The 16,414-nt window shown below is 45.9% G+C and overlaps 1 protein-coding gene across 1 annotated transcript; it reads left to right on the top strand.

The window, feature by feature from the left end:
• The first annotated feature begins 1,981 nt into the window (after window positions 1-1,981).
• LOC137537578 (small ribosomal subunit protein RACK1-like) lies at window positions 1,982-14,525 on the top strand. Its single transcript, XM_068259449.1, has 3 exons — window positions 1,982-2,115; window positions 4,972-5,082; window positions 14,337-14,525. Exons 1-3 carry the CDS (start codon window positions 1,987-1,989, stop codon window positions 14,400-14,402), a joined length of 306 nt encoding a protein of 101 aa, XP_068115550.1. The 5' UTR covers window positions 1,982-1,986; the 3' UTR covers window positions 14,403-14,525.
• Window positions 14,526-16,414: the final 1,889 nt, after the last annotated feature.

The raw sequence follows: 16,414 nt of genomic DNA, 5'->3' as shown, positions 1-16,414 counted from the left end.
TTCCTTTTCACAAACAGACCATCAGGGGGCGCTGTATGGCTGATATTGTGGTGAAACCCCTCCCACAAGAAACAAGAAAAGTACGTACTCTTGGCAGTTTCCTGTCTGAACCTTGCTGCATTGTGGGAAATAGCTGTTTACAGCTGTTTTCAACTGCCAAAAAAGCATGCAGCAGCTACATCACCTGCCGGTGTTCCAACTAACTAGCATACATTGACAAAACAGCATACATTTAAAGTGATATACCCCTTGTTAGTAGAATCAGTGTCCCCTTGCCCGCTCGCTTCGCTCGCTGGGCTGCAGGCTCGGTCCTCGCTTCGCTCGGACAACTTTTTATTCTAACTCTGTGTCCACTTGGATAGTGGAAATTGCACATCAGCACACAGGCAGCTAACTCGGGTTGAAAAGGTTAATGCTGCTGATGGGTATTATGGGGTAATATATGCCCTGCATGACTTTGCACATGCTCAGTAGCATTTGTATGCTATTCTGTCGGGTATGCTAAAATGTTGGAACACCGGCAGTAAAAATGTCACTGTGTAATGTCAGAATGTAAATTAGGGATTTAAAAGATTTTACAATGAGCAAACACTGACTAAATCAAATGACAATTACAATTATTGTAAAAAGGAAGCACTTTTATTATACTGTTTTCACTGGAGTTCCTCTTTAAATGCAAGATCATATCAAGTAAGGAAGGCCTTGTTGTAGACTGCCACCCTAGTGAAGGCCGTAATAACTGGTTTGTAATGTTGAAAGTTTATCTCATGTTTTTAAAGAGGCACTCTAGTGACACTGTAGAAAATCCATTATTCATAACTTTTTTTTTTTTATCCTGGCTTCAGCATCAGAAATGCTGTCTAAATATTGCTATACTATATTGGCATGTAGCCATATCGTTCACAGCAACGTCTAAACCTAGGCTGTTTAGATATGTGGCGTTCTTTCTCCCAGAGCATTCTGGGAGACCATTTTTTTTCTTTAATTTTTGTTAATTTAGTCCGTGCTTTGCCCATTTTTTTTTTAAATAAAGGAGATAGTAAAAAGCTATTTTCAGTAGTTACTTTCACCTGCCGTTTAAACATCTTATTTATCAAAGGAGTCATGTGCTGGTCTTTGTCAGGATAGCGTGACATGGCAACTATTATCAACTGGTTTAGGACCTGGTTCATACTTTTTGAAACGCACCCGTTCAAGATTTATTTATTTATTTTTTAATCACCGCTTAGTGCGGGAAGCAAATCCAAATGTTAAAAATAGGATCCGTCTGTACTTGGTAAAAATAACAAACTGATCCACGTTGCACTAAGCGGGAAAGCAGAGTCGGAACTTTGTACACTCTCCTGGACCGGACTAGGCTAGTCACTGCATCCGCTTCACCAGTTTTGAATGCTGCTGTGACATAATACTTGTCCCGCCACGTGGTACCTGTACACAGCCCAGTGGCTGGCAGAAGCATGAGATCTCCACTGGGCTGCAAAAGACCAATGGGAATCCTCAGCAACTGGGAGAATTCTCATTGGTTCATGGTGGTCCAATGAAATTTCTTCCTGTTGCTAGGCAGAATTGGTCTATTGTGTCCCACCTGCCCCTACCAGCCTCTGGACTAAGCAGCAGAACACATGAATAGCAGTGTGGACACGAGCGGAGAGGTGAAGATAGCTGCAGTGGATGCAAAACTGATGGAACTTACCGTGCCTGTTTTTACATATGCTCTAGTGTGAACTGGCCCTTAACATTTAGTAATGACTAAGATCTGTCACTACTTCGGGATGAGGTGCCAGGATGCCATTGTGCCAAGAAGGTGGCATCTCTGGTTAAAATCTCCTTCAGGCTAACCAAGCCTTTCAGCCCATGAGCTGTGGATGGGGTGTGAGAAACGTTACACTTCGATTTAGTGGGATTCATTATTTGTGTGTAGGAGAATGTAATTATAACCTTACCCTTGTCTGATAACTATATTTGCATTTCCATGATGGACAAGCTATGCTTAGGGATCTGAATGAGGGGAAGCGCCTGTACACTCTGGACAGCGGAGATGTCATCAATGCCCTTTGTTTCAGCCCCAACCGCTATTGGCTGTGTGCCGCCACAGGCCCCAGCATCAACATCTGGGTATGTGTACAGATGAATGATTACATCACTTGCAACTTTTTAGCTCTCTTGAAAGTCTTGTGTAACCTTTGCACAACTGAAGCAATTTGGTTTTAATGAAAACCATCCTTATGGTAAATGTTTTACTTGCAGCCAGCTATAATGTGCCTAAATCAGCACTTTTGTATTACCATGGCAACAGTAAAATTGTATGAACAGAGCAAGGCAGCACAATCACAACCCTGTTTGCCAGCTTCTTAGCATAATGGAGTGGCTGTTTTGTATAAGCTTAACCACTTCAGCCTTCAGTCGTTTTCTCTTTATGCTCCGAGCAATGTTCACCTCCCATTCTTAAGCCTATAACTTTATCACTACTTATCACAATGAACTGATCTAAGTCTCGTTTTTTCCGCCACCAATTAGGCTTTCTTTGGGGGGTACATTTTGCTAAGAGCCACTTTACTGTAAATGCATTTTAACAGGAAGAATAAGGAAAAAACGGAAAAAAATCATTATTTCTCAGTTTTTGGCCATTATAGTTTTCAAATAATACATGCCTCCACAATTAAAACTCACGTATTGTATGTGCCCATTTCTCCCGGTAATTACACCATTTAAATTATGTCCCTATCACAATGTATGGCGACAATATTTTACTTGGAAATAAAAGTGCATTTTTTCCGTTTTGCATCCATCACTATTTACAAGCTTATAATTAAAAAAAAAATAGAAATATTTCATGTTTACATAGATATTTAAAAAGTTTAGACCCTTAAGTAAAATATTTGTGTTTTTATTTTTTTTAATTGTAATGTTTTTATTTTTTTTTATTATTAAACATTTTATGTGGGTATTTTTGGGAGGGTGGGATGCAAATCAATTTTTTTTTTGTACATATAGGTCTATTTTTAAAAAATGTTTTGCATTTTCATGCAGTTAGCTTTTTGGCCACAAGATGGCAGCCATGAGTTTGTTTACAATGACGTCACTCTAAGCATAACACGGACGCTTAGAGTGACGTCGGGGGAAATAGGAACAGAAAAACCGCAGCTTCCGTGCGAAGCTGACGGTTTTTCTCGGGGGGAGAGCAATCAGTGATCGGGCACCATAGCCCGATTCACTGATTGCCTGGCTAGCGGCAGGGAGTTCGCGTGCACGCGCGCGGGAGCGCACATGGCCTCCTGGGTGTAGCTAGTACGTCCAGGACGCCAAAGTAGTTAAAGGAGTCATCAGGCAGTATTAAAGAAAATAAGTGCTAATTACCGGGGGCTTCCTCCAGCCCCAAGCTCCCAGCACGTCCCTCGCCGCAGCTCTCCGTTCAGCCGTTCGCCGCAGCTCCGTCCCGGTCCCCAACGATGACGTCAGGGTGACCTCCAGGTCGGCCTGTACTGCGCCTGCGCGAGCGGCGCTGTCCACCGCCACGTGTGCCGGAGCGGACTGCGCAGGCGCAGAACTGCACCTGCGCGCTCCGCTCCGGCCCACGTGGCAGTGATTGACAGCACAGGCGCAGTACAGGCCGACCTGGAGGTCGCCCTAACGTCATCGCCGAGGATCGGGACGGAGCTGCGGCGAACGGCTGAAGGGAGAGCTGCGGCAAGGGACGTGCTGGGAGCTTGGGGCTGGAGGAAGCCCCCGGTAATTAGCACTTATTTTCTTTAATACTTCCTGATGACTCCTTTAAGTAAGGTTGTGCACTTTGTTAAAAAGAAAAGCTACAGAAGATGTTAGCATTATGTACAAGTGCTTGTGTTTTGTTTATCTCTATAATAGAGCTAAATTTGGTGGATTGTGTTGCCTTCAACAAAGCAGAATTTCTCTGAAATGTTGGTGGACCTGAATTTAGAACTTCCTCTCTGCTGTAAAAGATGCACAACAGCATAATAACCTTTAACCGATTCTGGCCCGACGCAGTACAAATCTACGGCGGGCAGGGGGCGCTGCGGTCCTGACCGGACGTATCTTCTACGTCCCATTGACCGCACGCCCCCGCCGTTCCAGTCGTGTTCAACCCGCCGAAATTCGCATGCTCTACCGCCGCTATGACGGCAGAGCACTGTGAGCCGGGCAGGAGCCGTTTTCATTGGCTCCTGGCCCTGTCTTTCATGTAAGCAGCTCCCATTGGCTTACATGGGAAAACAGGGTCAGGAGCAAATGAGAGCGGCTCCTGACCCGCTCACATGACTCTTCCGTCATAGAGACGGAAGAGTCTGTATCCTGGGGGTAGCGGCGATGACGGCGGTTGGGGCGGTAAGGTGCGGCGATTCGTTGGGAATCCGTAGGGATTGGACCAGCGGTCTCTGGTCCTTAGGTGCCCGGAGACCGCTGGTCCGAAAGTGGTTAAAGAAAATCTTTTTTTGTTACAGCTGATAAAAATCCTGCAATAAAGCTGCAGTGTTTACTTCCCGCTTTCATGGAAGCGGATATAGGGTTAACATCCTGGGTTTACAGATTGGCTGCTGTGACAGCAGAGATTCCTGACCTGACACAGCCAAGAGATCAAATTACAGTGGCGATTGGTCACAGATGAGGGGAAATTAGACTAGCTAAACTCTCTAAATACACACAGGGTAAACTTCTCGGTTTTTCTTTTTGTTCTATGCAAGAGTTCATATCTGCTTTAACCTGATTCTTCTCCAATTGGAGCTGCAAAAGTGTTTGTTTGTTTTTAAGATTTTATGTTTAAATGTAAGCTGTGTACACTGTAACTCCAGGGGTACTACTGAGGGTTAGTCTTCCTGCTATGATGTATTCTACTATGCCATCTGAAGCTCCTTGCTGAAATCAGAGGCTGTTTCTGAGCAGTGACAGTCCTGACATACATTGCTACTGTAGGACTTTCTGTATTGCTGACCTGCATGTTTTTTTTCCCCATCACAGGATCTGGAAGGCAAGATTATTGTAGATGAGCTGAAGCAGGAAGTGATCAGTACAAGCAGCAAGGCTGAACCACCACAGTGCACCTCTCTGGCATGGTCAGCGGATGGACAGGTACAGTGGCGTACCTAGGGCATTTGGCACCCGGTGCTGGGTATTAAAAGACCCCCCCCCTAAAAATGGGCGTGGCCACAACCAGCAGCAAATGGGCGTGGTCATGACCATATGAGGGCGGAGCTAACTGTATTTTAAAGTATTAGCTAGTATAGTTGCCCCCAGTATTGCTGCCCCCAGTGGAGCTAGTATAGTTGCCCCCAGTATAGCTAGTTTAGTTGCCCCCAGTATAGCTGCCCCCAGTGGAGCTAGTATAGTTGCCCCCAGTATAGCTAGTTTAGTTGCCCCCAGTATAGCTGCCCCCAGTGGAGCTAGTATAGTTGCCCCCAGTATAGCTAGTTTAGTTGCCCCTAGTATAGCTAGTATATTTGCCCCCAGTGTAGCTAGTATATTTGCCCCCAGTGTAGCTAGTATATTTGCCCCCAGTATAGCTAGTATAGCTGCCCCCAGTATAGCTAGTATAGCTGCCCCCAGTATAGCTAATATAGCTGCCCCCAGTATAGCTAGTATAGTTGCCCCCAGTATAGCTAGTATAGCTGCCCCAAGTATAGCTAGTTTAGTTGCCCCCAGTATAGCTAGTATAGCTGCCCCAAGTATAGCTAGTTTAGCTGCCCCCAGTATAGCTAGTATAGCTGCCCCCAGTATAGCTAGTATAGCTGCCCCCAGTATAGCTAGTATAGCTGCCCCCAGTATAGCTGCCCCCAGTATAGCTAGTTTAGTTGCCCCCAGTATAGCTAGTATAGGTGCCCCCAGTATAGCTAGTATAGCTGCCCCCAGTATAGCTAGTTTAGTTGCCCCCAGTATAGCTAGTATAGCTGCCCCCAGTATAGCTAGTATAGCTGCCCCCAGTATAGCTAGTATAGCTGCCCCCAGTATAGCTAGTATAGCTGCCCCCAGTATAGCTAGTATAGCTGCCCCCAGTATAGCTAGTATAGCTGCCCCCAGTATAGCTAGTTTAGTTGCCCCCAGTATAGCTAGTATAGCTGCCCCCAGTATAGCTAGTATAGCTGCCCCCAGTATAGCTAGTATAGCTGCCCCCAGTATAGCTAGTATAGCTGCCCCCAGTATAGCTAGTATAGCTGCCCCCAGTATAGCTAGTATAGCTGCCTCCAGTATAGCTGCCCCCAATATAGCTAGTATAGCTGCCCCCAGTATAGCTAGTATAGTTGCCCCCAGTATAGCTAGTATAGTTGCCCCCAGTATAGCTAGTATAGCTGCCCCCAGTATAGCTAGTATAGCTGCCCCCAGTATAGCTGCCCCCCAGTATAGCTAGTATAGCTGCCCCCAGTATAGTTGCCCCCAGTATAGCTAGTATAGTTGCCCCCAGTATAGCTAGTATAGTTGCCCCCAGTATAGCTGCCCCCAGTATAGCTAGTATAGCTGCCCCAAGTATAGCTAGTTTAGTTGCCCCCAGTATAGCTAGTTTAGCTGCCCCCAGTATAGCCAGTATAGCTGCCCCCCACTATAGCTAGTATAGCTGCCCCCAGTATACCTGCCCCCAGTATAGCTAGTATAGCTGCCCCCAGTATAGCTGCCTCCAGTATAGCTACCCCCAGTATAGCTAGTATAGCTGCCCCCAGTATAGCTAGTATAGCTGCCCCCAGTATAGCTGCCCCCCAGTATAGCTAGTATAGCTGCCCCCCAGTATAGCTAGTATAGCTGCCCCCAGTATAGCGGCCCCCTGTATAGCTGCCCCCCAGTATAGCTAGTATAGCTGCCCCCAGTATAGCTGCCCCCAGTATAGCTAGTATAGCTGCCCCCAGTATAGCTAGTATAGCTGCCCCCAGTATAGCTAGTATAGCTGCCCCCAGTATAGCTAGTATAGCTGTCCCCAGTATAGCTAGTATAGCTGCCCCCAGTATAGCTAGTTTAGTTGCCCCCAGTATAGCTAGTATAGCTGCCCCCCAGTATAGCTGCCCCCAGTATAGCTAGTATAGCTGCCCCCAGAATAGCTGCCCCCCTCCCCCCAGTATAGCTAGTATAGCTGCCCCCAGTATAGCTAGTTTAGTTGCCCCCAGAATAGCTAGTATAATTGCCCCCAGAATAGCTAGTATAATTGCCCCCAGTATAGCTAGTATAGTTGCCCCCAGTATAGCTAGTTTAGTTGCCCCCAGTGTGAGGAAAGCCTGGAAGGAGGGGTGGCGGGGAGGGGGGCAGGACCCCCCACCTCCCTCACCTGGGTTCCCCTCCTTCTGGCGCTTCCCCCTCCTAATTAGCAGCAGCGGGCAGGAGCGGCGAAGAAGACTCACTCACCTGCTCCTGGCGATAGCGGCGGCGCATAGCGTCATCCTCACGCGACGCTGGTCTCCGACTTCTCTGTCACTCACTGTGCTTCCGCCAATCAGGAAGCACAGTGAGCGGTGGAGAAGGCGGAGACCAGCGTCACGTGACGATGACGCTATTTGCCATCGCCTGGAACGCAGGAAGGAGGTGAGTAAGTCCTCTTGCCCGCTGCTGCCCGTGCCCGCTGCTACTAATTAGGAGGGGGAAGCGCCAGAAAGAGGGGACCCAGGTGAGGGAGGTGGGGGGTCCGGCCCCCCTCCCCGCCGCTTTCCCTGCCACCCCTCCTTTCCGTGCTGCTTCCCCGCCTCCTGTCCTGCACAGGCCTCTGTGGGAGGCCTTGATGACACCCCCTGGGGCGCCTGACACCTGGTGCGGGGCGCCCCCTGCCGCCCTATGGTAGGGACGCCACTGGACAGGTAAATACACTGTATTAATGTCACTCAGTTCATTATATATTTGTGAGTTACAGTAGAGCTGTTAGAAGCTTTCAGGGTCCATGATGAACCACCAGTTTAATTGCTTTCAGTCTGTATCCTATGCCATCATGACTTGTTGTAGCTCTTAAAAGGGTTACAATCATGGCAAATGCAGTAACTAAAAATGTGGTTTGCTATATATTTTTTGGAGTATGTACTTTACTATAAATTCAGTTTTCAAAACAAATTTTGTTATTGCGAAATTGAGTCATCGCTAGCTTGTACTCCCTGAGTGTTAAAGTGCAGATGCTATTTCCAGAGGGACACTGACAACAGGTAGCCCATTTCCAACTGAAGAAGCAGTACTTAATAAGTTGCATGCAAGCTATTACAGAAACCAACATCCTCCAATGGTAGACAGGTGCATTTTATTTGAATGCTGTGTGTGTATTTTATCCCACTAGTGAGGCTTGCACTCTCAAGCAGGTAGTCATAAGGATGCAATCTGTTTTTAACCCTCCTGGCGGTATGAAAAATTCCGCCAGGAGGCAGCGCGGCAGTTTTTTTTTTTTTTTAAATCATGTAGCGAGCCCAGGGCTCGCTACATGATAGCCGCTGCTCAGCGGCATCCCCCCGCCCGCTTCGATCAGGAAATCCCGTTCAAAGGAGGGCGGGGGGATCCTGGACGTCGTGACGTCATTGGGAGTCCCGATCCACCCCTCGGCGCTGCCTGGCACTGATTGGCCAGGCAGCGCACGGGGTCGGGGGGGGGGGGGGGGGGGGCCACGCGCCGCAACGGATAGCTGCGATCGGGCGCGGGGCGGCGGCGATCAGTGTGCTGGCAAAGTGCTAGCTGCGTCCAGCAAAAAAAATTAAGAAAATCGGCCGAGCAGGGCCGGAGAAAACCTCCTGCGCGGCTTACCCCGAACTTACCGCCAGGAAGGTTAGGTAGCGCTGTTCCTTTCCTCGCCATGTACAAATGTAAGTAACTTTGGTCAGCTGCTCCCATTTAATAGCATTGCTTATTGATGTTTATGCAGAGCTTCTGTTTGGTTTCAAGGTGCGTTTGTAGTTTCTTGGGGGGGGGCTCGGCGCACTTCTGATTGGTGGCCATTCGGAGGCGGCCTGGTGATGCACTGATCCACCTTTGCGCAATCTGGCATACATATAGTTCAGCTGCCAGGAGATTTGGGCACAGGGTAAAGCTGATAAACTGCTCACCCTGCTCCTGCACAAGTCCCGGCAGCGCTAAGTAGTAATCCCCCTCCATGCTGTCATGTATAGTGGAGGAATTCTATAATTGTGCTTCCAACTATTGCTGGTGGACGAATTTGTGTTTTTATAGTAATTTGTGCTCAGTCTTTTGACGGTGCCCAAATTACTCACTGAGCGCCGCTTTATCCGTAATTCCTATTATGGCCTATGGCTGTGCCAAATCTCATGCGCTGTTAACAGCGATCCTAGCAGTGGACAGAGAATATGGAAAGAGGGATCCGGTAAAGCTCTATGGCAGGGCTGCCCAATAGGTCAATTACGATCTTCTGGCAGATTGCGACCGCCTTCTAGATAGATCGCGGCCTCTCGGCCGCGTCTTGTTAAATGTTTCGGCCAGCAGCTCATCATGTTTAGCTGCCGGCCGCTGGCCAATAAGGATGCAGGGCTGTGGAGTCGGCCTAAAAATCCACCGACTCCGACTCCTCAGTTTAGGATTCCACCGACTCCGACTCCACGACTCCGACTCCTCTAATTTGCATATTACAATTTTGTTTTTTAAAAGTATGTAATATGAAATTCGTCTCTTAACTGCCAACGCTTAGGAATTTTACAAGACAACTGAAGTGAGAAGGATATGTAGACTACTATATTTATTCCCTTTAGACTAAAACTAGTCCTTGGTAAGAGTACTTGTAAAAGGTACAACCAGAACAAAGAACATCTATCAAGTGTGGGTGCATGTAAGAATGTGAGGAGATTGTAAACAGACAACACCTCTGTGTTCAATGTGCACAGCATTCTCAGTGGATTCCCTGCAGCTCTGTGGGGAGTGCATATGTAGAGTATAGTACTACTGTGTAACAAAGTAAACCTGAGACAGATGAAATTAAAGTTTTATACATACCTGGGGCTTCCTCCAGCCGCCTTCAGGATAATCAGTCCCTCGTTGTTGTCCTCCTCCACCACCTGGATCTTCTGCTATGAGTCCAGGTACTTGAGCCAGTCAAGTGTAGTGCGCATGCACACACTCCGCCGCCAGGAGCATACTACACCTGTGCAGCACTATTGCGCAGGTGCAGAATGTTCCTGGCTGTGGGAGCGGCATGCGGCCGGACAGCGCTGACTGGCTGAATTACCAGGACTCATAGCAGAAGATCCAGGTGGTGGAGGTGGACAGCGAGGGACTGATTAGCCTGAAGGGGGCTGGAGGAAGCCCCAGGTATGTATAAAACTTTACTTTTCATCCGTCTCAATTACCCTTTAATTTGTAATCACCAAACCAAATTTTAATAACATATCAAATTATTTTATTTCATCAGCAAAGGGAGTGCATACATTTGCATAAATCAGCATCAATGCAGAATTATTTCCATCTCGTTGACCATCTCTATTAGTGACATAGCTACACATCAGGCTTTATTCTTACAGCATAGATGTTATTTAGTATATATAAGAGATTCCTGTGTACACATCATATATACAGTCACAATCAGATATGTATATCTGACCTTAAAAATACGGGGACTGCTTTATTGAAGCAGCACAAGTAACTCATTTTGATTGGTTTATTTCATTTTTGTGGACTAAGCACAGCTATTACTGTATATATACTGTATATATACATTATTTTTAATGACTATTATCTGAGAAATAGAACATTTTATCATATTTTCTATTTTAATTACAGTTACAAATTCATTAGGAGTCGGAGTCGGTGCATTTTTTCCCGACTCCGACTCCAGGCACCCAAAATTGCCCGACTACACGACTCCGACTCCACGACACAGCCCTGCAGGGGAGGAGAGGCGGCGAGGAGAGAGGGAGGAGAGAGGTGGCCGCGTTGTCATGGCTCGGGGCGGCGGCGACGTACATGTTTGTAACGTACCCGCCGCTGCTCCCAGCCATGACGTAGCGGCCGCGCCGCCCCTCTCTTCGCCACCTCTCCTCCCCTGCATCCTTATTGGCCAGCGGCCTGCCTGCCAGAGCGTTCCAGGAGTCCAGGACCCTCAGCCGCCGGATTGAGGTAGACACATACCTGGCTAACCTACGCTGCAGGCACATATACCTGGCTATCCTACGCTGCAGGCACATATACCTGGCTAATGCAGGCATATATACCTGGCTAACCTATACTGACACATTCCTGGCTAACCTACGCTGCAGGCACGTATACCTGGCTAACCTATGCTGACACATTCCTGGCTAACCTACGCTGCAGGCACATATACCTGGCTAACCTATGCTGACACATTCCTGGCTAACCTACGCTGCAGGCACATATACCCAGCTAACCTACGCAGGGGGAGGGGGGGTTGCTCAGCATTTGAGACATTGGTAGATCTCCTGGCCTCGGCAAATTGTAAAGTAGCTCGCGAGCCGAAAAAGTGTGGGCACCCCTGCTCTATGGAATTCAGAGCCTTCCCTATCCGTAGGGGAGTATGCAGCATTTTTTTTTCTGGCTTACTTTAGCATTTGAAAGGAGTAAATGGCACAAGTGCAATGTCGTTGATCAGGGCTCAATTTGAAATTTTGTAAGTACTGTAAAAGCAAGTGTCCAGTTTTGTTTTTTTTCCCCAAAAGCTGTGCAATTTTTTTTCACAAGCTTTCAGACCCTAAGCATCACTCCACTAGATAGATCTGTGGCAGCCCTGCACATTTACACACCTTCCATGGATCTGACTCTGGATTACCGCTAAGGAGGTCTATGTGTGTGTATGTATGTATGTATGTATGTATGTATGTATGTATGTATGTATGTATGTATATATATATATATATATATATATATATATATATATATATATATATTCGGCCCCCTTGAAGTTTTCCACATTTTGTCACATTACTGCCACGAACATGCATCAATTTTATTGGAATTCCACGTGAAAGACCAATACAAAGTGGTGTACATGTGAGAGGTGGATCAAAAATCATACATCATTCCAAACATTTTTTTACAAATAAATAACTGCAAAGTGGGGTGTGCGTAATTAGTCAATACTTTGTAGAACCACCTTTTGCTGCAATTACAGGTGCTAGTCTTTTAGGGTATGTCTCTACCAGCTTTGCACATCTAGAGACTGAAATCCTTGCCTATTCTTCTTTGCAAAACAGCTCCAGGTCAGTCAGATTAGATGGACAGCGTTTGTGAACAGCAGTTTTCAGATCTTGCCAGAGATTCACGATTCAGATATGGACTTTGACTGGGCCATTCTAACACATAGATATGTTTTGTTTTAAACCATTCCATTGTTGCCCTGGCTTTATGTTTAGGGTCATTGTCCTGCTGGAAGGTGAACCTCCGCCCCAGTCTCAAGTCTTTTGCAGTCTCCAAGAGGTTTTCTTCCAAGTTTGCCCTGTGTTTGGCTCCATCCATCTTCCTATCAACTCTGACCAGCTTCCCTGTCCCTGCTGAAGAGATGCACCGCCTGAGCATGATGCTGCCACCACCATATTTGACAGTGGGGATGGTGTGTTCAGAGTGATGTGCAGTGTTAGTTTTCCGCCACACATAGCGTTTTGCATTTTGGCCATAAAGTTCCATTTTGGTCTCATCTGACCAGAGCACCTTCTTCCACATGGTTGCTGTGTCCCCCACATGGCTTCTGGCAAACAGGACTTCTTATGCTTTCTGTTAACAATGCCTTTCTTCTTGCCACGCTTCCATAAAGGCCAACTTTGTACAGTGCATGACTAATAGTTGTCCTATGGACAGAGTCTCCCACCTGAGCTGTAGATCTTTGCAGCTCGTCCAGAGTCACCATGGGCCTCTTGACTGCATTTCTGATTAACGCTCTCCTTGTTCGGCCTGTGAGTTTTAGGTTGATGGCCTTGTCTTGGTAGGTTTACAGTTGTGCCATACTCCTTCCATTTCTGAATGATTGCTTGAACAGTGCTCCGTGGGATGTTCAAGGCTTTGGAAATCTTTTTGTAGCCTAAGCCTGCTTTAAATTTCTCAATAATCCCTGACCTGTCTGGTGTGTTCTTTGGACTTCACGGTGTTGTTGCTCCCAATGTTCTCTTAGACAACCTCTGAGGCCCTCACAGAGCAGCTGTATTTGTACTGACATTAGATTACACACAGGTGCACTCTATTTAGTCATTGGCACTCATCAGGCAACGTCTATAGGCAACTGACTGCACTCAGATCAAACGGCCGAATAATTATGCACACCCCACTTTGCAGTTATTTATTTATAAAAAATGTTTGGAATCATGTATGATTTTCGTTTTACTTCTCATGTGTACACCACTTTGTGTTGGTCTTTCATGTGGAATTCCAATAAAATTGATTCATGTTTGTGGCAGTAATATGACAAAATGTGGAAAACTTCAAGGGGGCCGAATACTTTTGCAACCCACTGTATATATATATATATGTGTGTATGTATGTATGTATGTATGTATGTACGTACGTACGTACGTGGAGTGGTGTGGAATGGTGTCTGGCCTCTGTGGTGCTTTACTTTACCGGTAAAGTAGCTCATTGACCATCCATAATCGCCAGACTTGAGGACTGAAACAAACACTATTGTTTTGTTGATCAGTTTAAAGGGAACCTAAACTGAGAAGGATATGGATTTTTCCTTTTAAAATACCAGTTGCCTGACTCTCCTGCTGATCCTGTCTAATATTTTTAGCCACAGCCCCTCAACAAGCATGCAGGTCAGGTGCTCTGACTGAAATCAGACTGGATTAGCTGCATGCTTGTTTCAGGTGTGTGATGCAACCAGTACGGCAGCCAGAGATAGTAGGACTGCCCGGCAACTGGTATTGTTTAAAAGGAAACATCCATATCCCCTCTGTTAAGGTTCCCTTTAAAGAGACTCTGTAATAAAATTTTCAGCCTTATTTCTTCTATCCTATAAGTTCCTATACCTGTTCTAATGTGGTCTGTCTTACTGCGGTCTTTCCTAGTTGCACAGTGGCTGTATTATCTCTGTTATATAATCTAATCTTCTTTCCTCTGACGGCTTTGTCGGGCTCAGGCAGGAATGTGCTGCTCTGCTTGTGATAGGATAGAAGCTATACACACCCTCTCCACGCCCCCTGCAGGCTCTGTGCAAGTCAGCTCCTCTCAGCCTATCACAAGCTGGTTAGAAGCCTTGTCTTTTGTTTGTAAACACTGCCTAAAACTGGCAATTACAAGCCAGGATCGCAGCAGGGAGTGGCAGAAACAGCACAGAGGGGCCCAGGAGAACATAATGAATAGAATGGTATGCTTTTTATTGTAAGAATTTTAGAGTACAGATTCTCTTTAAAGTGATGTTAGAATATGCAACATACAGGTTTCCCTGGTGTGTCCTATCCTGACTGGTGTTTCTATTTCTTTCCCTACAGACACTCTTCGCCGGCTACACAGACAACTTAATTAGAGTCTGGCAAGTGACTATTGGAACCCGCTAAGACTTTTATATCATGGAAAACGCCTCTGCTCTTTTACCAACAGAGACTGCTTGTGCAGTTTGGAGTCATCTTTGTAATGCCAACATTTTGACTCTTCAATAAAGTTGCTATAAAACAACAAAACCCTATGTTGCCATTTGGTGATGTGACCATAGCTGCTAAAGCAAATTTAGTGGTCAAGCTTTGACTTTGTCAGCACACCAAGATCTGCTGTGGCTTTTAGGGCTCGTTTCCACTATCGCGAATCTGCATGCGTCCAACGCATGCGGATTCACACATGTAATGCAAGTGGATGGGCCTGTTTCCACTGTAACGTTGTTGAGGTGCGTTTTTTTTCAGCGGTGAAAAAACGCACAAAAGAGCCGCAGAATTCGCCTGCGAGTGGAATGCATGCAAATCGCCGCTAATGTATTTAATAGGAAATTCGCATGCTGTTTTGGTATGCAAATTTTCATGCGAATTCCCATGAAATCAATGGAAAGCACACCGGCATTGCCATGGTTAAATTCGCATACATAGTCATCCATGCGAAATTCGCATGCACACACATGCGAAATTTGCATCCGCATGCGAATTTTGCCGCAGCGATTTCTCAATGCAATAGTGGAAACAAGCCCTTAGGGGTAATTATTGGTTGGAATGGGCAATGAAATGCAAATAAGTCTGAGTTGATGCAGGATCATGAAAATGTATGCAGTTTGAAACCTGGACCAATCTAAACGCACCAAAATGGAATTCGATGTCTATTTTTAAGATGTATATATTTGAAATCAGAATTTGCATAATCGTGCATCAACCTAAAAGTATTTGCAACTCGTTGACTCATCTCTAGTTAGGGAGAGAAAAAAAATTCTGTCAATATCAGTTACCAATTTAATAAGAGCTGACCACATCTCCAATATGTTAAGAGGGACTTTGGGAAATAAGCTGATTTTTCTGCTCAATGCACACACACACAAAAAAAAAAAGAATTTTATTACATTCACCAGAGTTCAGTGATATGTATTGTATTACATTAAACAAGTTACAGCTTGTATAAAATTACTCTTAGGTAAACCGGTGGATTTGAGTGTTAACCCATGTAACCACTGTCCGCTCCTGTACCAGTTCTGCTTGATTTTTCTGATGCCCTTTGCTCATGAAATCAGTTAAGTTGTAGTAAGACATGTAATATCAAATTAACATATACAGCAGTACTATACTCTGCACAACATCCTCAGATTCACAACAGCCATGCAGGAAGGGCATAGGTAAAGTGCACATATAATGCAGAGGTGTTTATTACCTGCAAAGCTGGTTCAGATTGTGCATGAAGAATGTGTAATAGAGGAAGGCCAGCAGATAAGGGGGGTGGGGTAGTGGTGCTCAGCAAGGACCAGTACTTTAGTGAATTGGATAAGATTGTGCAGGATCCAGCCACGTATGCCAAATTACCTGGCAACCCTACACAGACATATAAAAAGGAGCTCATCACGCTATTACGTGAGGGGCTCGATGCTGGAATGGTGTCCGATCATGAATTTAAGTACCTTATCCCGTCAGCACCCCGTATACCGATTATATACCAAACCCCCAAAGTGCATAAAGATCCACTGAACCCACCAGGGAGACCGATAATCAGTGGTATCGGATCGATCACACATCACACATCGAGTGGGTATATACTTGGATAAGTTTCTCCAACCGCTAGTGGGGAAACTACCTCATGTACTAAAGGATACCACACATACATTGCAGATTTTACAAAATATTAACGTTAGTAATCAGATGCTACTGGGGACGGCCGATGTCAGCTCATTATATACGAATATCCCCCACCAGGGGGGAATCGATGCAGTCAAACACTATCTAGAGAGGGAAGGTTCTATGCCAAATACGCAAGTTATGTTTATCTTGAAACTGTTAAAGTTCGCACTTGTAAAGAACTACTTCTGGTACAAAGGCAGTTTTTATGCTCAAAGATATGGCTGCGCGATGGGGGCGTCGTTCGCCCCCTCACTAGCTAATCTATA

Source organism: Hyperolius riggenbachi, chromosome 11 (genome assembly GCF_040937935.1).
Source record: "Hyperolius riggenbachi isolate aHypRig1 chromosome 11, aHypRig1.pri, whole genome shotgun sequence".
Taxonomy (NCBI): Eukaryota; Metazoa; Chordata; class Amphibia; order Anura; family Hyperoliidae; genus Hyperolius; species Hyperolius riggenbachi.
The sequence above is the reverse complement of the archived record's forward strand: the minus strand, read 5'-3'. Positions and strand labels throughout refer to the sequence as shown.

Excerpts from the sequence above, each read along its gene's own strand:
- LOC137537578 (XM_068259449.1), top strand. The coding sequence starts at position 1,987 with ATGCTTAGGGATCTGAATGAGGGGAAGCGCCTGTACACTCTGGACAGC. Across the intron at positions 2,116-4,971 it reads GCCCCAGCATCAACATCTGG|GATCTGGAAGGCAAGATTAT; the intron begins GTATGTGTACAG and ends TCCCCATCACAG. Across the intron at positions 5,083-14,336 it reads CATGGTCAGCGGATGGACAG|ACACTCTTCGCCGGCTACAC; the intron begins GTACAGTGGCGT and ends CTTTCCCTACAG.